The sequence below is a fragment of the Ambystoma mexicanum genome, chromosome 9 (assembly GCF_040938575.1).
Source record: "Ambystoma mexicanum isolate Mex_15411 chromosome 9, UKY_AmexF1_1, whole genome shotgun sequence".
In the NCBI taxonomy this organism is placed as follows: domain Eukaryota; kingdom Metazoa; phylum Chordata; class Amphibia; order Caudata; family Ambystomatidae; genus Ambystoma; species Ambystoma mexicanum.
This window is the reverse complement of record NC_090931.1, coordinates 1,541,446,732-1,541,472,068: the sequence shown is the minus strand read 5'-3', so window position 1 is coordinate 1,541,472,068 and position 25,337 is coordinate 1,541,446,732. Positions and strand designations below refer to the sequence as shown.

Here is a 25,337-nt window from a genome sequence, read left to right as displayed (position 1 = left end):
AGTTCAGCGGGAGCAGGAAAAGCTTCGGAGCACTACCGATAGGAAACTGTAATTGGATGAAAGCAGGAGAAGTCTGTGCCCGTTCCGAGTCGTCTTTAGCCGGTCGAAGTCACTGTACGGGGATGAGGCGAAAGCAGGTCGAAGGACGGATAACCGGGTCTGATTTACTTGAACTAATCACAATAATGGCAAATAACGCTACAAATAGAAGCAACGAGTCACTGCAGAGCCAGGATCTTAAAGGCGATTAGGGCCTGCGTCGCGACTGGGATCAGCTGATGCCGGACGTGACGTATGTGTTCGTAACCTGGAGAACAGAGTTGAGAACCGTCTCCAAGGCAACCGCCAACGCTGCCAAACTGAAGCAGTCAAGCGACGGCTTGAATGGTGCAGGTGCCCGCCGTCACGTGGAAAGCGTGGTGTAACACTCCCCTCTGGGGAGACGAGACACGCTATCCAGATTCGTCACAGTTCCCTGTGTCCTTTCATGCAGTTGAACGTTACGTCCTGCTGACTTTCATCACACTGATGTCTCATTTCAGAGGTACACACACATAATTGTCCAAAATAGCTCAACAGACAGGTTAATTTGCTACTCAAGAAAATGGTCATTAGCAATCTATGGTAATTGTTAGGCCACTTACCTGGGGGGAGACGAGACGCTCCCGGTCCTGGCGGATCTATCCGAGGTTTCGGTTAGCAGGGAGAGGAGTCTCCGGGCGCCCGAATCCTCGGATAGTATCCATTGCGCGCATGCGCCTCAGCCCGTGGAGGCCAACGGCTTGCGCTTCAAGCCTCGTTGTCGCTCCGGGGTTATGGGCTGCGCATGCGCAAGGCGGCCTGCGTTCCACGCCTCGGCTTCATGCCGAGGGATGTAAATAGCGGCTGTGTCGGGAAACGAATCGCGTCTTAACGCGGTTCGTTCCTGACCAGCCGCAGCAGCGCCTACCTTCTGTTTTGCAACTGTTTTGCCTCCAGCCTGGGTTCCTGTTCTTGGTCTTCTTGCCTGCTTGCCTTCCTGGGTCCGGTCCAAGTTGGCTCTCCCGGATTCCAGCCCTCTTTGGGTTATTGTGGAGCCTTTCCTTGCTGCCTACCAGGAATCAGTTTCCCTTGCCTTTTGTTTTCACACTGCATTCGTTCACCCCTTGGCTTCTAAGACTTTCCTGTTACCATCGGCAAGCCAATCCCAATTTCCTGATCTCCTGCCTACTGGGTTTTCCTTTGGCTCTCTGTGGTACCTTGCCCCTTCATGTTATCTAACCCATTGGTTGTCCCCGCTCCCAGAAGAATCGGTGCACTTACCTGGTACTTGAAGCCAGTGATCAGTCCTTCAGTCTGGCCTCTCCAGTACAGACGTCTTCCAAGAGTCCCGCCACTACAGGTGTTGTCCGACCCAGGGACACACACCTTAACAGTAATGTATTTAAAAAATATATATATGTCATGTATGTCTTAACACAAGACCAAGAACAAAGGAAGAAATCAAAACTATAACATGCGTACGTCTGGGAGCAGACACGTGTTGGGATAAAAGAATGGTATAGCATGCATCTATGGCATGACCTGTAAAACAAATGGGTCAGCAACCTCTGGCTCGTCAGATGTTTTAGACAATAACTCCCATCAGGGCGAGTCATAGATGATGGGATTTGTGGTTCGAAAGAACACCTCCTAGTGAGCCACAGGTTGCAAACCCTGGTATAACCTAACAGTGACGTCATTGACAAGCAAAAGTGTACGGCAGGAAACACTGGAGAACTGATGAAACAAAAACCTAGGGAATTCATTTAGCGGGATTATCTAATGGAAATCATAGAAGGGTGCCCCATCGTCTTGCCTTTACTCACCACAGTTCCACCACCTTCAACAGGCAAAGCTCCAACCGAGGGAGCAAGGAGACCAGAGGAATATGTGGAGAAATTCCCCCATTCCTCAGCTGGAAATTGGAGACAAGAGGAATGAGCCCCTCTCCAGGCCAGAAATTGGGCGCCCTCTGCCGCAACGTGTGAGTGGCCAGTATAAGACTCTGTTCTAGAAACGGCAGGAGGTGTGTAGTGTGTGGAATCAGCGGTTCACTTCCAAACTGAGCCCCTATGGTGCTTGGAGGCTCCCGACGCCTAATAACTCCACCTTTCCATCCATCTCTCCATTCATCCATCTCTCCCTCCCTCCCTCCCTTTTCCCATCCATTCCTCCCTCCATCCATCCCTCCATTCATCCATCCCTCCCTCCCTCAATCCTTCCATTCATCCATCCATCTCGCCCCCCCACCCTCCACCCTCCCTCCCCTTTTCCATCCATCCATCCCTCCATCCATCCATCCCTCCATTAATCCATCCCTCCATTCATGCCTCCTTCCCTCCATCCCTCTATCCATCTTTCCCTCCCTCCACCCCTCCATCCCTTTTTCCATCCATCCCTCCCTCCATTCATCCCTCCCTCCCTCCCTCCCTCCATCCATCCCCCATCCACCCATCCATCCCCCATCCATCCAGCCCTCCCCAGTCATCCATCCCTCCCCATCCATCCATCCCTCCCTCCCCATCTATCCATCCATCCATCCATCCATCCCTCTATCCATCCATCCATCCATCCATCTATCCATCTATCCATCCCTCTACCCATCCATCCTTCTCCCTCTCTATCATTAAGTCAGCTCCCTTTCCTCCATTCTTTTAAGAACCCACATTGCATAGTGATTTCCTTAGTTCCTTTGTTCCCTTCTTTCTTCCTTTCATCCCTTGCTCTCCGATATCCTTACTTTCCTTTTTCTTTCTCTCCATCCGTCTCTCCTGGCCTTTCTTGCTGCGATTCATTTCACCTTCCTAAATATGCAGTTTTTATCAGCTGACTTCTATTATCACCAAACCATCCCCCAAATCCCCCTCACACTTTCTCCCATTCCCACCATTGGCGGGTGGAGGTGATGGGGGAGCAGAGGGTCTGCATTCAAATGTTTTGGAATTGAGAGGATAGGAGCCAGTACTACTGTCCCATAAGAGTGAATCCATACCGTGAATCCTCGCCGCCTCCTGGCTGCTCCAATCTTGCTTTTCTTTGATTCTTAATGAACAGACAGTAGTGAAAATTAGGGGACCTATTAAAGAAATAAAAAAACACATATGAATTCTTCTACTTGCCCTCGTTCAAAAGCAGCAATATGCTATTAACCATCTAGCATGTGCTAGGAGACAGTACTGAATAACAAAGCAGATGAACTATGGACCACCGGCGTGTGCTAACTTGAGCTTCAAAGGCCAGCAAGCAGCTGGTGGTAAAGCAACGGCGAGTCTGATGGCTACCATCAATGCTCGAAGAGTTCTGGCATCTCAGTGCTGGCTCCATTAATAGTCTACCAAGCCTTGTAACAGAAAGAGGATAGCTAAGCTACAGCCAACTTGGACTGGGAGAACCCTTCCTCTGCAACTACCTAAAGGAAGGAAACATCTACATGGTGGATCACCAAGCATCAGGTGTTCCACTTGCCACCAATCGTCGCCAGTGGAGAAACAACACCAAATTCCTACATTGCAATCTGGTCCCAGGTCCCGCAAGCTAAGCAAGTTATGACGGCTAAGGCCGCCACAATGAACTAGGTGCAACCGACTGTTGTGAAGTTCTCACTGCCACAGCCCACAATATGACAACGCTATCCTGGAGACCACTCATGGACAAAAGATGCAGTGCAGACACACACACATCTCAGAAGTCTGTACATTAACGTGCATGGCTATATTCTTGGTCTTTACCCTGGGCGAGGAGGATGCACATGGTGTCCCAAAGGAGGGATATTGTAGGGGAGGACTGGTCCAAGAAGACCCCCCCTCGCCTACACTTTCTCCCCAGGTGAGGACTATGGCTCTCTTGGGCGTCCCCTCATGCCACCCGGGCCCAGGTGGTGGAGGGTTCACCCACTGGAGACATTGCCCGCACGTATTAATTGCCCACATGTATTAAAATTTAGCCAGGCCTAGAAACCATTTTGTCTGATAAAGATGGTGTGAGCTCCGCGCACTGTAGCGCGGCCCCCACCCTTGGAGGGTTTCAGTCATCCTTGTTGCCGCAGCACCCTGGCAGATCCGCTGCGAGCACGTTCCCACGAACAAGACGGACATGAGCTAGTGTAATACACTAACATTGTAACAGTTCACCTCCCGCAATGTATCATCGCTCCCAGCATGACCCGGCCAACAGGCCTAGGCAAATGAAAAGAACAGTAAAATAGTCGTTACATGCCAGACAATCTTTGTATATTAATGTTGAGACTACTTGCAAAGGATGCTTTTCTCTCATAAAATCCCTTATATTACAAAAGCCTGTAAGATGTATAATTACAAGAGATCATGCCCCCATGATATAAGCGATGGTGAGCATATACCATTGCAGTTGGATACTAATAATAACGGCACGCACCAGGAATCTGTTTGTTACGTGTGTGTCTGGAAAACTTACACCCCATGGGCTCGTGCCATAACTGAACTAACGCTGCTAGAGGACACAAGAAAACGAATGTAACCATACAAAGGGCCCATGTGAAGAATGCATGGGAAGGCGCATGTCATGTGTGCATGTCTAGGCCCCACATGCGCCACCACCGTCACGAACAAGTGGCGGGTTACTTTCTATGTTCTCCACCAACCCTAACTCTACCTCACTTACTGCAAATATATATATGCATATAACTAAATACTGCACTTGTTAAAACATAATGTATGAATAAGGTACTCAGACTGGGTATAATCAAGACACATCCAGCAAAGTTTAAATGAATGTTTTGTAATGTTTTGAATAGGTATTATAGAGTGTTCAAATGTTTGTGATGTCTTTACCTAAATCGGCAACACACGAGGGAGATACCTTTGTGAAATACGTGCAAGGCCATTCCCACTCCCACCCTGCGAAGGCTGCCAAGGCATGAGAGCAGAGACCGCGCCGCGCTGCGTTACCTCCCCCAGCCAGACTGGAGTCACTTCAAAGATTTGTAACCCCCTCTGTAGCACTCAAGGCCACCACCTGCCACATGCATTATTTGCAGCACAGCAGTAAAGCTCTGCCTGACCACACGCGCCCCCTCGTAAACCTCACAACCCACCGGACCATCTTAGACTTATGGCCCTGTGCAATCAAGACACCCAACACTTTGACAACACACAGCGGAACATCCATAACAACTTCTAACAAGGCAGAAAGACATGTACCGCCCGTCCCAGGCCCTGAAGCTTAGCCCCTCGACCTATGGCCCCGGTCAACAGGACACTGGTAACCATGCCCTGACGTATTACCTCCAGTCCCCGCACAAGGTGCATTCCTCCTGTGTTGCATTAACCTGTTGTATAACCTATTGTAAGATTTACTAAAGAAGATAATACCAAAAAAATGTTTGAATGACTGCGGTGTGCATGGCCTAGGGCTAATAAGTCAGGAGAAGACATTCATCTCTGCCACTGGCCGCGATGGCCCCACAACACCGCCTGGATGAACTCCGCCACCCTGCCAGGCCCAGCCCAACCCACGAGGCTGCCCAGTGACGTCTTCCAGCCAAAGCCAACCACATCACAGCAGCACCTATAGTTAGTCGTCGCCACCCAATCCCAATGAACTTGTGCCCCCTATAGTATGTAGGTTCTTATGACGTTTTTTGTAAATATATACGCCTGTCTTTGCTATTGTCAGACAGAGCACTCTCGGAGTTTGCAGAGTTCTTTGCATGCCCTATTCTGATTGATAAACTCCCATTTACGCTCACCCGCACTCTGTCTTGGCCTTATTCCCATCTTGGGAGAGTCCTTCATTGTCTCTCATTGCGGGGAGGATCGTGCTGTTTGGGGACGCTTGCCTTCAGTGGTGACCCCGATAGCGTGATATTATTTCTTCCTAAACTCGTTATAACCGTCCCCTTTTGGCACGAGAATCTCCGGTCGAAAAGGGATACGCACGGTGAGCCGGCTCCGGGAGGCTGCCGCCAACGGCGACCGGTACACTAAGAAGTGCGCACTCAATAGAGAAAGGGTACGGGATCCCGGTTGAAAAATCCCCTTTGAGTACCGCTCGCCGGAGTCGGGGCTGACTGTTGAGCTGACGGCGACACTGCCTGGACGGACCCAGTTTCGGAGACTATCGGTTCAAGACGGGCACGTGAGTACTGAGTGTGAGCGATTGTAAAGGGAGCGGGGAGAGAAGTGTAGGACAGGGAACGAAAAGGGGATACGAAGAGACACTAAAGATTATTCTAAAATTTCCTTTCTTTTTCTTTGCATATGGCCATTAGGATTACGAGGTGAATAAGAGATAGAAGTGACGGGAACCTAGCTCCGAAAGGGGGTGGAAGGCGGCGCCGCATAGTGCTATATTGACTAGTGCTGGGAATATATGACGAAGTGAAATATAAGATAAAAGTGCTCAGCAAAAGGGGGCACTGAGAATATATTAGTGATCGCTATTACTTCTTTCTTTTCTTTTTTTCTTTAAGGGTAGGGGGAGAATAAAAACCAAGATTAGCACGAACTTGGGAAGAAATAAGAGAAAAGGGGGCCTACTAGAAGGGGGAGAGCAGGTTAAAACATATAAATATATGCATATGCGCATTCATCTATCTAAGTAAGATAGACAGGGACAGCCGGCTAGGGAGGAAAGGGAGGACAGCGTGAATGGTGTACTGAGTGTTACCAAGAGGTGTGTGCACCTCGTATGTGTCAGGGGACAATTTGAGGTTGCGAATGTGTAAAACGGCTATAAATGTATAGTTGTCAAACGGTCATGGTAAGTGTGACCGGATGAAACTTTTTTGAAGGCAACGGTGATACAGTGACGTGAGTGGGTACCTTTTGATTTCCGGGTTGCTATTGTCAAAATAAATGATGGGTTGCTCTTGTATGTGTCCCCCAAAGAAAACAAAGTAGAAATTGTGTACAGTCAGTTTTGTATTGTGCAGCCAAGGGAGGGAAAACCCAACCGAGCATAACATTGAATGTGAAGTAGAACACAAAAAATAATATTGATACTACATTCACATTGGAGTTGCAGACACACAGAGACACATAAGCACTAGGAGGGCACACAGAAATGGGGGCTGAAACACCCTTATCACATATTTGTAAAAGTCTTCCAGGGTACGCGGAGCGGATTAAGAAATATCACGACCAATGGGTAACTGAGTTGAAGGGAGAGGGGCTACCCCAGATATGGCCAGAGGGAGGGTCATTTGACAAAAGCGTTCTGGATATGGTGATGACATGCATTTTCTTGAAGTACCGAGGGAAGCAGCTGCAGAATAGGAGGGAAATATTAGATCTTTGGCGGTTATTTGAAGAGGTACCACCGCCTAAAGCGCCAGCACCAAATCCTGATCTCCCATCCACTACAGACAATCCACTGATGATACATAAAGATATCAAAGAAGTGCCAGGTGTAGCGCCACCAGTAGAGGTAATAAGTTTATATCCGATATTAAAGAAACCTGTACCCGCAGAAGGATACAGTGATCCAACGTATGTACCTCCCCCGACAACTACTACACCCCACCGGCCCACTGCACCCCCACCATATGAAAGCACAAGGGAGCGAGGCCAGGCGAGTACACAAAGGGTGGACATAGAGAAACTCACAGATGATTTACAGTCAAGACTCTCAATAGCAAAAGATGAGCTCTCAAGAATAAAAGACATGTGCGGACAAACAGCACTTAATGCGACTAGATCAGGGCGCACGTCTAGAGCGCCAGGCGAGACAAGAAGAGCTGAAGAAGGGTGGAAGAAAGGTGAGATACTGTTCAGAATTGAGGAAGAACCAACCCGAATAATTGAAATAGAGACACGTGAGGGAGATCCTGACAATGATGAAAGGCCTATGGGGGATAGAGAGGAATTACTATGCGATATAAGGGACGAATTAGAAGAAAGTGACATATTGAGCATGGCTATGGGAGAGGGAAGCGAAGGGGGGGGTGGCACATGTTCAGTGAGAACACTGGACGATGAGTGGTCGGGACGGCTAAGGAACAGAGTGGGGAAAATGGCATCACTAGAAGCATCAGCACCCACATCGGGTCCGGGTGCCATAAAGAAAGGGAAGCTACAGCTCCCGTTGATACACAGAGGAGGAGGGAGACCTAACTATATCCCATGGGCACAAATGGACAAAGCCAACTTATTAAAGCTATTGCCCCCGTTATCAGGAGGGGCAAGTAAGTGGATATACGCCTTTGAAAAACATACTGCTGGGGTACCCCTAGCTATAGGAGATGTAAAAAGTCTGCTCGTATCAGCGGTGGGCGATCAGGCTGAAAGAGTATGGGTTAAAGCCGGTTTCCCAGGAGTTACGTTAGATTGTGACCGCCATGATGGAGCCTCCTTCAACACAGTGCGGGCTAGGGTGTGGGACGCCTAGCGCGAAACATTCCCAGATACACCGGACTTGCAGTCGGTGATGCAATGTACCATGAATGAGGGGGAGGAGGCTATGGATTACATTTTTCGGGTTCAAGAGATGTGGAGAGCGGAGACGGGCACGCCCTGGTATCAATCGACATCTTTATTTTACTTCATTATAAAAAGAGGGCTCCCCAAGGAAGTGCAGAAAGCGCTCGACAAGATTGCAGGCGTTGAAGCGAAGGGATGGCCAGAAATCCAAAGCATAATAATACACCATTGTAAAAGAATAAAGGAGAGGGAGAAGGAGGTGGCACAGAAAAGGTTGGCGGACGAAGCAAAGTTAGTACAGACAAAATTGGTGAAGGTCGCAGCAGCAGTAGCTGCACTCCCACACAGCAGGGAGGGAGACGATGAGGAGGAGGGGCTGATAGCAATACAAGGAAGGATGGCAGCTAATTGGGCGGGAGCAGGACAGCGGCAGTGGAATGAGCAAGAGCAAGGTGGAGGTCCGCAGTGGCAAGAGTGGACCCCTCGAGGGGGACGAGGTGGGTACAGGGGCCGAAGAGGAGGCGGAACGGGGTATGGGGGAATGGGAGGAAATGGATGGCAGGGCCCTAGAGGTGCACAAGGAAGTTGCTGGAACTGCGGGCGATGGGGGCACTATTCTAGAGAGTGCAGAAGCAGACCCAATAACGGGTTCCAAGAGGTAGAACAATATGGCCATCCCCACCCGGGAAGCCCATATGGCCTCCCAATGGGACAACAACAACTAAGAAACCCAAGCCAAGGTAATGCCGGCCAGCAACAGGGACCCCAATATAGAACACAGAACCACCCACAAAACATGCAAAACAACGACAGTATGCAATATACACCAGGCAACCCTTTTGCGACAGCAGCAAACGGGGCCCCCGCACCAGCACCTTACAACGGCATGTCAGTGGTCTCAGGTAACGTATTCAATGAAGGGGGGGCGATGAGACACCCCGCATAGGACAGCCCACAGAGAACACTTGCGTGTCCAGTTCTATCTACCACCCACAGTGCAGCAGAGGAACCATTGGTAGGGGCGCAGATAGGAGACAGGCAATTTGTATTCATGGTTGATTCGGGAGCGGAGAAATCATGTGTCAGGGAGGGCCGGTTCCCGTTATCTAACAGGAAGTTAGAGACGCAGGGGTTCTCTGGGGCTGTAATTGAAGTTCCTTACACAGAAGTTTTAGATGTAACCGTAGGAGGCAAGACTGTAAAGGCACCCTTACTGTATTATGAACAGTCCCCTATAAATTTGCTGGGAAGGGACCTTATGAGTAAACTTAACATGACCATATCATTTACCGAAGGAGGAATAGTGTGTTCTACACCCGGGATATGCCCCTTGCGTGCAATGTTGGTAGTGCAAGCCTACACAACCACACAGGAAATACGAGGGCTGCCACAGAATGAAGAGATGTTTGTTGAAGGGCTAAAGACTTTGGCCCTTATAGTTCCCGAACTAAAAAGCATGGATTGGAGGATTCCAGCAGAGTTCCTCTTCCGCCCCATAGTGTGTCCAAACGCAGCACCAGGATCAGTGGTGTCGTTGGATTTGCACGCTGTGCAGGTATCAACGAAACGGATCGCTGTGATTGGAATGGACAGAGAAGGATGTGAGTGGCGCACAGTGCTGTGTACAAACACCAACCTCGCCCTACGCGAGGTAACAGATGAGGATCTCTTTTCAGACACAGAAGCAGATGGTGAGATAGTAATGGAAATAGCGATGCCCTGTGACATTTTGATCCAAGCCAGAGAGATCCCCGTCCAATTGATGGCAGTGGTAGGAGCACCACCGTCATTTTTTGATGACGACATGAGGTTAGTACCAAACAATTTATGGACAACAGGCCCCCATGATGTAGGGCTGTTGCATGGAGTACAACCTGTGATAATAAAACTAAAACAAGGAGCTATCTTGCCCCGAGTAAAACAGTATCCATTGTCCCGTGAGGCTGAAGAAGGGATAAAAGAAACGATAAATGCACTACTAGTACAAGGGATAATAGTGCCTTCAAACTCACCATGTAACACATGTATTTATCCAATCAAAAAAGCGAAAGGGGGGTCTTGGAGGATGATACAGGACTTACGCCCCCTCAATGATGTAATACAGAAAGAGTTCCCTCTAGTCCCGAACCCTGCATCAATACTATGCAGTATCCCAAAAGCAGCATCACATTTTACAGTAGTGGACTTGAAAAACGCATTTTTCTCAATACCCCTGGCGGAAGAGAGTAGATATCTTACAGCGTTTACACTGGAGGGAAAAAGATATGAACATTGCAGACTGCCACAGGGATACTGTGAGAGCCCGAGCATATTCAACCGCATATTGCATGAAGACTTGGGAAACCTATCAGTAGAGAGTACGATTATTCAGTACGTGGATGATTTATTGGTGTGTGCACAAGACGAAGCGACATGTAGAAAAGATTCAACAACGCTCCTGACTTTACTAGCCAACAAAGGATACAAGGTAGACAAGGAGAAGCTACAGTATTGCTTGACTGAGGTCCTATACCTGGGACAGCTCATATCAAAAGATGGAAAGAGAATAATTCCTGACAGGGTGGAGGCAATAAGGTCAGTAGGAGAGCCCACGACAGTGAAAGACATGCAGAAATTCTTGGGGATGTGCAATTATTGCCGAGCATGGATACTAGACTATGCAGCATACACCAAGCCCCTCCTACAAGCACTCAAAGAAGCACAACAGGAGAATGGAAAAATAAAATGGTCAGAAGAAATGAGCATATCGTTTCAATCACTGAAAGAGCTAATTTCAAGCGCTCCAGTACTAGCAAACCCTGATTATGGACACGAATTTTACCTATTTTCCCATTGCAAAGGAACACTTATGACAGTAGTACTAACACAAAAAACATCCTTAGGACACAAGCCCCTGGCGTACTATAGTGGTACTTTGGATGCCGTGATGCAGGGTCATTTCGCGTGCGAACAATCGCTCGCAGCAGCCGCATTCGCGATTGAGAAAAGTGCCACAATAGTAATGGGATGCCCTGTGACATTGTTTGTGGAACACTCATTATTTGCAATACTTGTAAGATCGAAAAGCACACTGACCACACAGCGGGCAACAGCATACGAGATCATATTGTCCAGCGCCAACATCCACATAGTGAGATGTAAAACAGTGAACCCCGCCACATTCATTACAGAAGCGTGCACATTAGAGGATATGCAAAATCACGACTGCGCAACCCACACAGGAGAAGGAGGGGAGGACACATTGGTGTGTGAAAACGCTCTCAGCGAGGGGGAAGTGTACTTTGTGGATGGGTCCGCATCAATTGATATGAACACGGGAGAAAAACACGTTGGCATGGCGGTAGTGAGATTAGAGGAAGGTGAGTTTGAAACATTAGTACAGTACCGCCTCCCGTCGCATTATTCTGCACAGGCAGCAGAACTGATTGCGCTCATAGAAGCACTACATGCAGCAAAAGGCTGTGCAGTAACAATATACACAGACTCAGCTTACATGACGACGACAGTACATGGAGGTCTAGCAAGATGGGGCCGTAGGGGATTCAGACGGGCAGACGGAACACCAGTGCAGCATGCAGAATTGTTAAAAGAATTAATTGAGGCCCTACAAAACCCTACTGCTGTAGCAATAGTGAAGTGCCAGGCCCATACAGCCAACACAGACGTTGTGTCTTTAGGGAACGCGGCAGCGGACGCTGCCGCCAAGGAGGCTTCCTATTTTCAGAAATACGACACAGGTGAGTTTATGATCAAGACCACAACAACCGAAGAACTGTCAGAAGGGTACAACATGATGTCCTTATCACAAATACTAGAATTACAGCAAGGAGCGAGTGCAGAAGAAAAATTGACGTGGACAAAACGGGGATGCAGCCAATTAGGAACAGACCTACTATGGCGGCAAAATAACTCAGGGAAAGTGGTAATGCCACTGCAGTTACTAGAAGTTGCATTTCAACAGCTGCACTTCCCAGCACATAACACTAAACAGCACATTGCAGCAGAAATACAGGAAGAATGGTTTGTGCCCTGTCTCCAGGAGCATGTGTCTCGATTGGCAATGGAATGTACAACATGCCAAATATACAACTCATGAATGACATTACGCACACTCCGGGGAACAATTCCAAAACCCATTGGCCCCTTCAGAGAACTGCATATAGATTATGCAGACATGGGGGAAAGGTGTAATGGCTCGCGGTACATGATCGTGGTGGTGTGCCCATTTTCAAGGTGGGTGGAAGCGGGACCATGTGCGCGACCTGATGCCAAAAGCGCCGCCAAGTTCCTAGTAAGGGAGGTGTTCCCGCGCTGGGGAATTTGTGACGTGATTCGCTCAGACAACGGCTCTCACTTTGTGAATGAACTCTTCAAGGAAGTGACCACATTACTGGGTATAAAACATAAATTATGTTCGATTTATCATCCTCAAAGTAATGGCATAGTGGAAAAGATGAACGGCCTGTTAAAGGGCAGGTTATCCAAACTATGCTTCTCATTGAAGAAAAATTGGATTTACTGTCTACCCCTGGCGCTATTTGAACTAAGAAATCAGCCAAGCAAAGACCACCATTTGTCCCCGCACGAGATCGTGACTGGGAGACGAATGAACACAGCACACTCTCCACTGCGCGAACACTCAGATGCTCACAGAAGCGCCGCAATATTGGGAGATGAGTTCACAGACTATCTAAGAAAATTAACAAGGGCAGCGCGCGCAATATCAAAGCAACTCTCCCCACCCTTCACTAGAGAAGAGGGAAACATAACAGGACCTGTCACGGAACCAGAGCAACAGCTACAGCTGATGCCAGGGGACTCAATTTATGTCAGAAGCTTTGTACGTCGGTGGAATGCACCACGATTCCATGGTCCATACGAGGTAATATTTTGCACGCCCACAGCAGTGAAGGTAAAGGGCTTGCGGTACTGGGTGCACTTGACCGACGTACGAAAAGCATACAGCAATGTACACGAGGAGATAGATGAGGAGGCACAGACAACAGCAAACGATGCAAATGAGTAGGATGTCTAAATATCGACTTGCGTGAGTGTGTGTGTTAGCACTGGACCTGAATGGAATAATGTCAGCACTGTAATTGAATGAAATAATGACTGACAAGGATATTACAAAAAAAAAAAAAAAAAAGAGTGTGTGTGGGATTTCTTTTTTTATCTTGTTGAGTGGTATATAATTAATGAAATAATAATATTATAGCTTGTATATACCCTTGTCTGTGAATACCCCTCCCCCGCATCCCTACCCGCTTCCATTCCCCGTCAAATGTATTGGCACAGATGGTGCCAGCAAAACGTTTACATGCATGCACTTAATGCACTTTTATATCTCAAACAGGAGCTTCCATGGCATCTAACGGGCAGCCTGCAACGGATAGAATTTGTAGAATGAGAGAATTAGTATATGAGAGATGTAGATATTCGTATGAGTGTGGATTATCAGTATGCATCACATTGTTTTTTATGATAATGTTTGGCTTGGTTACATATTGGTTTATAGCGTTCATCTCTATCGAGATGTACGAGGGGGGAGGGAGTAACAACACTACTGGACCAAGTAACAGTACCACCGGGCCCAATACAACTGCAAGTGTCAATACCAGGGAAGGTGATTTTTTGATATGGGACGGAACTAAACTTGTGTGGGGGTATCATACCACACCATCCAGTGTTGTGACCTCACAAAGAGAAAAGCCACAAGGTGGAATACAGAGCAACACAGTATCTCCACCAGGGGTATCCACTTACAATGCCCACAGTCTCAATGACCGAAACCCGTCTGCCATATCCTGGTTGTATAACACCCCCACCAGCCAGCTTGCCCCCATCCCAGAAAATAATCTACCAGTTAATGTCAGGAAAGAAGACGAAAAACTACTAGAAGTGCACGAAATATTATATGATGAATGGGTCAAGGGGGGAGGGAATGAGAAAGGGGGGTCTAGTTTGTCCACTGCCTAGGGGGGTGGGAAGTACATGAGTAACAAGAACAATAGACGAAAGAGAGAAGCAGGGAGGAGAAAGTACGATGAGTACTATGGGCTAGGTCTAGATGAGATGGAAGACCCACGACACCCCCATCAAACAAATAAGTGGTATGCAGACATGAGTGCCACAGCTAAACAGACAACAAACGAGAGCTGTTATGTCTGTTCCCTCATCCCCCATGCATCAGGTACACCCAAAGTGTTGTTACCTAAAGAGTTGCCTATTGTGGATGCCCAATGTCTCCTTCATCTCACGCTGTGCAGGATTAAGAACACCTTCCAGGCACACGAAGTGACTTTTCAAATGCTGCAGAACGAGAAAACGTGTTACCCAAAAACGGCAGGAGTAGTATGTTTGAAAGAACCATTTTTTGTGATAGAAGGGACACTTTTTTCTGACAACAAGCGGAAGGATGAAGAAGTACTGTGCAAAGCGGAAGCACTAAGAGGTGTGGCGCCGGATAAATTGCAGTGGATAGAGGAAACATGCACACCAGTATGGAGAGAACACATTTCAAAGCTAACTTGGGTAACTGCCATTGAAAAGCCGTTCAAACTGCAGAGCGAAATGGACTATAAACTGTGCTTTAAAGGAGAAGGGAGAACCCCCATGGGAACAAACAAGAACTGCAACAAGACCCTCACCATCCCAGACCTAAGGAAAGGGACAGCGGCCCTGATGGACACGTACTGGGTGTGCGGCAAACAGGCATACCTACACCTCCCCCAGTCATGGAGTGGCAGCTGCTCAATGGCCACTCTGCACTCAGCCCTAATGGTGATACCAGAAAGCCACGTCGATGGGACACAGGAACGCATGCAGAGTGTGGCTCAACCAACTGCAGAGACACAAATATATGTCCTGTCTTCTGGAAACAAGGAAGAAGTGCTGACCCGTAACAGGCGAGCATCAAATTACATATCAAAGGCATCGTCAGAACTATTGGCTCAGATCCCAGACAAATATCGATTATTCAGCTCAGCAGAAACATTTTTTGCCTCACTCGTCTCAAGTGTCCAAGCAAGGGCAAACGCAAAATGGCTCCAGATAACACGCTGGGAATTGATTCAGCTGGCGAACGACACTGAAGAAGGCTTCAATATTATCAAAGTGGAACTAAGAGCTTTACGACTAATGACCATGCAAAACAGGTATGTTCTGGACCTGTTGACGGCGATGGACGGTGGTGTTTGCCAAAAAATAGGAAGTGCCTGCTGCACTTTCGTACCTTCTGAAGACGCAGAGAATGGCTCCCTGTCCCATGTGATTGAAGCAGTCCACAACCTAGGAGAAAAAATGAAAATGGAAGGCGGAGCAGAAGCGAGTACATGGTTTGACAACATCTTCTCATGGCTTGGAACAACTGTGAAATTTTTAATACCAGCTGTTGTGTTCCTCCTTCTACTTTTTTGCCTGTGCCAGGTGGGTCTTCGAGTTTGTGCTAACGCAGTACCAAATGGTGCAATGATGATGGTGACAATGGGCAACTCACACGGAACAATAAAAACGATGCAAGAAGCACAAGTGCAAACAGGGATAGATAACGCGCCCAAGTACCAACTGGTGCCTATATACCACGATAAAGATATTGTAGATAAGTTGTGGCACACCACAATCAAAGAGCCCCGTATACTAGAATGGTATGAGGAAGTTTGGGTAGATTTGGAAGGAGATGGTGGGTGCATATATCTAATGTGTACCCCAGATGAATACGCCCGGAGAGGTGAAAGCTTAAGGGGGGTGTGCAGAGCATGGATGCCCATAAAAGGAACTCCTGCATGGGATGAGGCGGTGATGAACGAGGCAGAGTGTAGGAGGATAGAAGATTTGAAGAGTTCGTTACTTTAAGTAACGAAAGGGGGGAAATGTAGGGGAGGACTGGTCCAAGAAGACCCCCCCTCGCCTACACTTTCTCCCCAGGTGAGGACTATGGCTCTCTTGGGCGTCCCCTCATGCCACCCGGGCCCAGGTGGTGGAGGGTTCACCCACTGGAGACATTGCCCGCACGTATTAATTGCCCACATGTATTAAAATGTAGCCAGGCCTAGAAACCATTTTGTCTGATAAAGATGGTGTGAGCTCCGCGCACTGTAGCGCGGCCCCCACCCTTGGAGGGTTTCAGTCATCCTTGTTGCCGCAGCACCCTGGCAGATCAGCTGCGAGCACGTTCCCACGAACAAGACGGACATGAGCTAGTGTAATACACTAACATTGTAACAGTTCACCTCCCGCAATGTATCATCGCTCCCAGCATGACCCGGCCAACAGGCCTAGGCAAATGAAAAGAACAGTAAAATGGTCGTTACATGCCAGACAATCTTTGTATATTAATGTTGAGACTACTTGCAAAGGATGCTTTTCTCTCATAAAATCCCTTATATTACAAAAGCCTGTAAGATGTATAATTACAAGAGATCATGCCCCCATGATATAAGCGATGGTGAGCATATACCATTGCAGTTGGGTACTAATAATAACGGCACGCACCAGGAATCTGTTTGTTACGTGTGTGTCTGGAAAACTTACACCCCATGGGCTCGTGCCATAACTGAACTAATGCTGCTAGAGGACACAAGAAAACGAATGTAACCATACAAAGGGCCCATGTGAAGAATGCATGGGAAGGCGCATGTCATGTGTGCATGTCTAGGCCCCACATGCGCCACCACCGTCACGAACAAGTGGCGGGTTACTTTCTATGTTCTCCACCAACCCTAACTCTACCTCACTTACTGCAAATATATATATGCATATAACTAAATACTGCACTTGTTAAAACATAATGTATGAATAAGGTACTCAGACTGGGTATAATCAAGACACATCCAGCAAAGTTTAAATGCATGTTTTGTAATGTTTTGAATAGGTATTATAGAGTGTTCAAATGTTTGTGATGTCTTTACCTAAATCGGCAACACACGAGGGAGATACCTTTGTGAAATACGTGCAAGGCCATTCCCACTCCCACCCTGCGAAGGCTGCCAAGGCATGAGAGCAGAGACCGCGCCGCGCTGCGTTACCTCCCCCAGCCAGACTGGAGTCACTTCAAAGATTTGTAACCCCCTCTGTAGCACTCAAGGCCACCACCTGCCACATGCATTATTTACAGCACAGCAGTAAACCTCTGCCTGACCACACGCGCCCCCTCGTAAACCTCACAACCCACCGGACCATCTTAGACTTATGGCCCTGTGCAATCAAGACACCCAACACTTTGACAACACACAGCGGAACATCCATAACAACTTCTAACAAGGCAGAAAGACATGTACCGCCCGTCCCAGGCCCTGAAGCTTAGCCCCTCGACCTATGGCCCCGGTCAACAGGACACTGGTAACCATGCCCTGACGTATTACCTCCAGTCCCCGCACAAGGTGCATTCCTCCTGTGTTGCATTAACCTGTTGTATAACCTATTGTAAGATTTACTAAAGAAGATAATACCAAAAAAATGTTTGAATGACTGCGGTGTGCATGGCCTAGGGCTAATAAGTCAGGAGAAGACATTCATCTCTGCCACTGGCCGCGATGGCCCCACAACACCGCCTGGATGAACTCCGCCACCCTGCCAGGCCCAGCCCAACCCACGAGGCTGCCCAGTGATGTCTTCCAGCCAAAGCCAACCACATCACAGCAGCACCTATAGTTAGTCGTCGCCACCCAATCCCCATGAACTTGTGCCCCCTATAGTATGTAGGTTCTTATGACGTTTTTTGTAAATATATACGCCTGTCTTTGCTATTGTCAGACAGAGCGCTCTCGGAGTTTGCAGAGTTCTTTGCATGCCCTATTCTGATTGATAAACTCCCATTTACGCTCACCCGCACTCTGTCTTGGCCTTATTCCCATCTTGGGAGAGTCCTTCATTGTCTCTCATTGCGGGGAGGATCGTGCTGTTTGGGGACGCTTGCCTTCAATATCCACCAACCGAGCTACATCACTGAGATTAGTTCTGATGCCTGCAGTTTCTAGTTCTTATACCTCACCAGTGGAGGATGCACAAGAGTCCCAAAGGAGGGATATCCACCAACCGAGCTACATCACTAAGATTATTTCTGATGCCTGCAGTTTCTAGTTCTCATACCTCACCAGTGGAGGATGCACATGGAGTCCCAAAGGAGGGATATCCACCAACCGAGCTACATCACTAAGATTATTTCTGATGCCTGCAGTTTCTAGTTCTCATACCTCACCAGTGGAGGATGCACAAGAGTCCCAAAGGACGGATATCCACCGACCAAGCTACATCACTAAGGTTAGCTCTGAACCCTGCAGTTTCTAGTTCTCATACCTCACCAGTGCAGGATGCACATGGAGTCCCAAAGGAGGGATATCCACCAACCAAGCTACATCACTAAGATTAGTTCTGATGCCAGCAGTTTCTAGTTCTCATGCCTCACCAGTGGAGGATGCACATGGAGTCCCAAAGGAGGGATATCAACCAATCGAGCTACATCACTAAGATTAGTTCTGAACCCGGCAGTTTCTAGTTCTCATGCCTCACCAGTGGAGGATGCACATGGAGTCCCAAAGGAGGGATATCAACCAACCGAGCTACATCACTAAGATTAGTTCTGATGCCTGAAGTTTCCAGTTCTCATGCCTCACCAGTGGAGATGCACATGGAGTCCCAAAGGAGGGATATCAACCAAGCTACATCACTAAGATTATTTCTGACGCCTGCAGTTTCTAGTTCTCATGCCTCACCAGTGGAGGATGCACATGGGGTCCCAAAGGAGGGATATCCACCAACCAAGCTACATCACTAAGATTAGTTCTGATGCCTGAAGTTTCCAGTTCTCATGCCTCACCAGTGGAGGATGCAGATGGAGTCCCAAAGGAGGGATATCAACCAAGCTACATCACTAAGATTATTTCTGACGCCTGCAGTTTCTAGTTCTCATGCCTCACCAGTGGAGGATGCACATGGGGTCCCAAAGGAGGGATATCCACCAACCAAGCTACATCACTAAGATTAGTTCTGATGCCTGAAGTTTCTAGTTCTCATGCCTCACCAGTGGAGGATGCACATGGAGTCCCAAAGGAGGGATATCCACCAACCGAGCTACATCACTGAGATAAGCTCTGAACCCGGCAGTTTCTAGTTCTCATGCCTCACCAGTGGAGGATGCACATGGAGTCCCAAAGGAGGGATATCCACCAACCAAGCTACATCACTAAGATTAGTTCTGATGCCTGCAGTTTCTAGTTCTCATACCTCACCAGTGGAGGATGCACATGGAGTCCCAAAGGAGGGATATCAACCAAGCTACATCACTAAGATTATTTCTGATGCCTGCAGTTTCTAGTTCTCATGCCTCACCAGTGGAGGATGCACATGGAGTCCCAAAAGAGGGATATCAACCAACCGAGCTACATCACTAAGATTAGTTCTGATGCCTGCAGTTTCTTGTTCTCATGCCTCAACAGTAGATGATGCACATGGAGTCCCAAAGGAGGGATATCCACCAACCAAGCTACATCACTAAGATTAGCTCTGAACCCAGCAGTTTCTAGTTCTCATGCCTCACCAGTGGAGGATGCACATGGAGTCCCAAAGGAGGGATATCCACCAACCGAGCTACATCACTAAGATTAGTTCTGATGCCAGCAGTTTCTAGCTCTCATGCCTCACCAGTGGAGGATGCACATGGACTCCCAAAGGAGGGATATAAACCAATCGAGCTACATCACTAAGATTAGATCTGAACCCGGCAGTTTCTAGTTCTCATGCCTCAACAGTGGAGGATGCACATGGAGTCCGAAAGTAGGGATATCCACCAACCGAGCTACATTACTGAGATTAGCTCTGAACCCGGCAGTTTCTAGTTCTCATACCTCACCAGTGGAGGATGCACATGGAGTCCCAAAGGAGGGATATCAACCAACCGAGCTACATCACTAAGATTAGTTCTGATGCCTGCAGTTTCTAGTTCTCATACCTCACAAGTGGAGGATGTACATGGAGTCCCAAAGGAGGGATATCAACTAAATGAGCTACATCACTAAGATTAGTTTTGATGCCTGCAGTTTCTAGTTCTCATACCTCACCAGTGGAGGATGCACATGGAGTCGCAAAGGAAGGCTATCAACCAACCGAGCTACATCACTAAAATTAGCTCTGAACCCTGCAGTTTCTAGTTCTCATGTCTCACCAGTGGAGGATGCACATGGAGTCCCAAAGGAGATCCACCAACCAAGATACATCACTAAGATTAGATCTGATGCCTGCAGTTTCTAGTTCTCATACCTCACAAGTGGAGGATGCACATGGAGTCCCAAAGGAGGGCCATCAACCAACCAAGCTACATCACTAAGATTAGCTCTGACCCCGGCAGTTTCTAGTTCTCATACCTCACCAGTGGAGGATGCACATGGAGTCCCAAAGGAGGGATATCAACCAACCGAGCTACATCACTAAGATTAGCTCTGAACCCGGCAGTTTCTAGTTCCCATACCTCACCAGTGGAGGATGCACATGGAGTCCCAAAGGAGGGATATCCACCAACCAAGCTACATTACTAAGATTAGTTTTGATTCCTGCAGTTTCTAGTTCTCATACCTCACCAGTGGAGGATGCACATGGAGTCCCAAAATAGGGATATCAACCAACCGAGCTACATCACTAAGATTAGTTCTGTTGCCTGCAGTTTCTAGTTCTCATACCTCACCAGTGGAGGATGCACATGGAGTCCCAAAGGAGGGATATCAACCAACCGAGCTACATCACTAAGATTAGTTCTGATGCCTGCAGTTTCTAGTTCTCATACCTCACAAGTGGAGGATGTACATGGAGTCCCTAAGGAGGGATATCAACTAAATGAGCTACATCACTAAGATTAGTTTTGATGCCTGCAGTTTCTGGTTCTCATACCTCACCAGTGGAGGATGCACATGGAGTCGCAAAGGAAGGCTATCAACCAACCGAGCTACATCACTAAGATTAGCTCTGAACCCTGCAGTTTCTAGTTCTCATGCCTCACCAGTGGAGGATGCACATGGAGTCCCAAAGGAGGGATATCCACCAACCGAGCTACATCACTAAGATTAGTTCTGATGCCTGAAGTTTCTAGTTCTCATGCCTCACCAGTGGAGGATGCACAAGAGTCCCAAAGGAGGGATATCCACCAGCCAAGCTACATCACTAAGATTAGATCTGATGCCTGCAGTTTCTAGTTCTCATGCCTCACCAGTGGAGGATGCACATGGAGTCCCAAAGGAGGGATATACACCAACCGAGCTACATCACTAAGATTAGTTCTGATGCCTGAAGTTTCCTTTTCTCATGCCTCACCAGTGGAGGATGCACATGGGGTCCCAAAGGAGGGATATCAACCAACCAAGCTACATCACTAAGATTAGTTCTGATGCCTGAAGTTTCCAGTTCTCATGCCTCACCAGTGGAGGATGCACATGGGGTCCCAAAGGAGGGATATCAACCAACCAAGCTACATCACTAAGATTAGCTCTGACCCCGGCAGTTTCTAGTTCTCATACCTCACCAGTGGAGGATGCACATGGAGTCCCAAAGGAGGGATATCCACCAATCGAGCTACATCACTAAGATTAGTTCTGATGCCTGAAGTTTCCAGTTCTCATGCCTCACCAGTGGAGGATGCACATGGGGTCCCAAAGGAGGGATATCAACCAACCAAGCTACATCACTAAGATTAGCTCTGACCCCGGCAGTTTCTAGTTCTCATACCTCACCAGTGGAGGATGCACATGGAGTCCCAAAGGAGGGATATCCACCAACCGAGCTACATCACTAAGATTAGTTCTGATGCCTGAAGTTTCCAGTTCTCATGCCTCACCAGTGGAGGATGCACATGGAGTCTCAAAGGAGGGATATCCACCAACCGAGCTACATCACTAAGATTAGGTCTGATGCCTGCAGTTTCTAGTTCTTATACCTCACCAGTGGAGGATGCACAAGAGTCCCAAAGGAGGGATATCCACCAACCAAGCTACATCACTAAGATTAGCTCTGACCCCGGCAGTTTCTAGTTCTCATGCCTCACCAGTGGAGGATGCACAAGAGTCCCAAAGGAGGGATATCCACCAACCAAGCTACATCACTAAGATTAGCTCTGATGCCTGCAGTGTCTAGTTCTCATACCTCACCAGTGGAGGATGCAAAAGAGTCCGAAAGGAGGGATATCCACCAACCAAGCTACATCACTAAGATTAGTTCTGATGCCTGCAGTGTCTAGTTCTCATACCTCACCAGTGGAGGATGCAAAAGAGTCCCAAAGGAGGGATATCCACCAACCAAGCTACATCACTAAGATTAGCTCTGACCCCGGCAGTTTCTAGTTCTCATACCTCACCAGTGGAGGATGCACATGGAGTCCCAAAGGAGGGATATCCACCAACCGAGCTACATCACTAAGATTAGTTCTGATGCCTGAAGTTTCCAGTTCTCATGCCTCACCAGTGGAGGATGCACATGGAGTCTCAAAGGAGGGATATCCACCAACCGAGCTACATCACTAAGATTAGGTCTGATGCCTGCAGTTTCTAGTTCTTATACCTCACCAGTGGAGGATGCACAAGAGTCCCAAAGGAGGGATATCCACCAACCAAGCTACATCACTAAGATTAGCTCTGACCCCGGCAGTTTCTAGTTCTCATGCCTCACCAGTGGAGGATGCACAAGAGTCCCAAAGGAGGGATATCCACCAACCAAGCTACATCACTAAGATTAGCTCTGATGCCTGCAGTGTCTAGTTCTCATACCTCACCAGTGGAGGATGCAAAAGAGTCCGAAAGGAGGGATATCCACCAACCAAGCTACATCATTAAGATTAGTTCTGATGCCTGCAGTGTCTAGTTCTCATACCTCACCAGTGGAGGATGCAAAAGAGTCCCAAAGGAGGGATATCCACCAACCAAGCTACATCACTAAGATTAGATCTGAACCCGGCAGTTTCTAGTTCTCATGCCTCAACAGTGGAGGATGCACATGGAGTCACAAAGGAGGGATATCAACCAACTGAGCTACATCACTAAGATTAGCTCTGAACCCTGCAGTTTCTAGTTCTCATACCTCACCAGTGGAGGATGCACATGGAGTCCCAAAGGAGGGATATCAACCAACCGAGCTACATCACTAAGATTAGTTCTGATGCCTGCAGTTTCTAGTTCTCATGCCTCAACAGTGGAGGATGCACATGGAGTCCCAAAGGAGGGATATCCACCAACCGAGCTACATCACTAAGATTAGTTCTGATGCCTGCAGTTTCTAGTTCTTATACCTCACCAGAGGAGGATGGAAAAGAGTCCCAAAGGAGGGATATCCACCAACCAAGCTACATCACTAAGATTAGATCTGAACCCGGCAGTTTCTAGTTCTCACGCCTCAACAGTGGAGGATGCACATGGAGTCACAAAGGAGGGATATCAACCAACTGAGCTACATCACTAAGATTAGCTCTGAACCCTGCAGTTTCTAGTTCTCATACCTCACCAGTGGAGGATGCACATGGAGTCCCAAAGGAGGGATATCAACCAACCGAGCTACATCACTAAGATTAGTTCTGATGCCTGCAGTTTCTAGTTCTCATGCCTCACCAGTGGAGGATGCACATGGAGTCCCAAAGGAGGAATATCAACCAAACGAGCTACATCACTAAGATTAGTTCTGATGCCTGCAGTTTCTAGTTCTCATGCCTCACCAGTGGAGGATGCACATGGAGTCTCAAAGGAGGGATATCCACCAACCGAGCTACATCACTAAGATTATTTCTGATGCCTGCAGTTTCTAGTTCATATACCTCACCAGTGGAGGATGCAAAAGAGTCCCAAAGGAGGGATATCCACCAACCGAGCTACATCACTAAGATTAGTTCTGATGCCTGCAGTTTCTAGTTCTCATGCCTCACCAGTGGAGGATGCACATAGAGTCTCAAAGGAGGGATATCCTCCAACCGAGCTACATCACTAAGATTAGTTCTGACCCCGGCAGTTTCTAGTTCTCATACCTCACCAGTGGAGGTTGCACATGGAGTCCCAAAGGAGGGATATCCTCCAACCGAGCTACATCACTAAGATTAGTTCTGATGCCTGCAGTTTCTAGTCCTCATGCCTCACCAGTGGAGGATGCACATGGAGTCTCAAAGGAGGGATATCCACCAACCGAGCTACATCACTAAGATTAGTTTTGATGCCTGCAGTTTCTAGTTCTCATGCCTCACCAGTGGAGGATGCACATGGAGTCCCAAAGGAGGGATATCCACCAACCGAACTACATCACTAAGATTAGTTCTGATGCCTGCAGTTTCTAGTTCTCATGCCTCACCAGTGGAGGATGCACATAGAGTCCCAAAGGAGGGATATCAACCAATCGAGCTACATCACTAAGATTAGTTCTGATGCCTGCAGTTTCAAGTTCTCATGCCTCACCAGTGGAGGATGCACATGGAGTCCCAAAGGAGGGAGATCAACCAACCGAGCTACATCACTAAGATTAGTTCTGATGCCTGCAGTTTCTAGTTCTCATGCCTCACCATTGGAGGATGCACATGGAGTCCCAAAGGAGGGGGATCAACCCTCCGAGCTACATCACTAAGATTAGCTCTGAACCCGGCAGTTTCTAGTTCTCATGCCTCACCAGTGGACGATGCACATGGAGTCCGAAAGGAGGGATATCCACCAACCGAGCTACATCACTAAGATTAGTTCTGATGCCTGCAGTTTCTAGTTCTCATACCTCACCAGTGGAGGATGCACATGGAGTTCCAAAGGAGGGATATCCTCCAACCAAGCTACATCACTAAGATTAGATCTGAACCCGTCAGTTTCTAGTTCTCATGCCTCAACAGTGGAGGATGTACATGGAGTCCCAAAGTAGGGATATCCACCAACCGAGCTACATCACTAAGATTAGTTCTGATGCTGCAGTTTCTAGTTCTCA

The 25,337-nt window shown here is 48.0% G+C and overlaps 1 protein-coding gene across 1 annotated transcript in view; it reads right to left on the bottom strand.

The window, feature by feature from the left end:
- Positions 1 to 25,337, bottom strand: part of LOC138489480 (uncharacterized) — a 446,304-nt gene that overhangs the window by 235,665 nt on the left and 185,302 nt on the right. Inside the window, exon 3 of the mRNA XM_069617218.1 lies at positions 3,014 to 3,097. Coding sequence (XP_069473319.1) covers positions 3,014 to 3,097 — 84 coding nt within the window. The remainder of the gene's footprint in view (positions 1 to 3,013; positions 3,098 to 25,337) is intronic.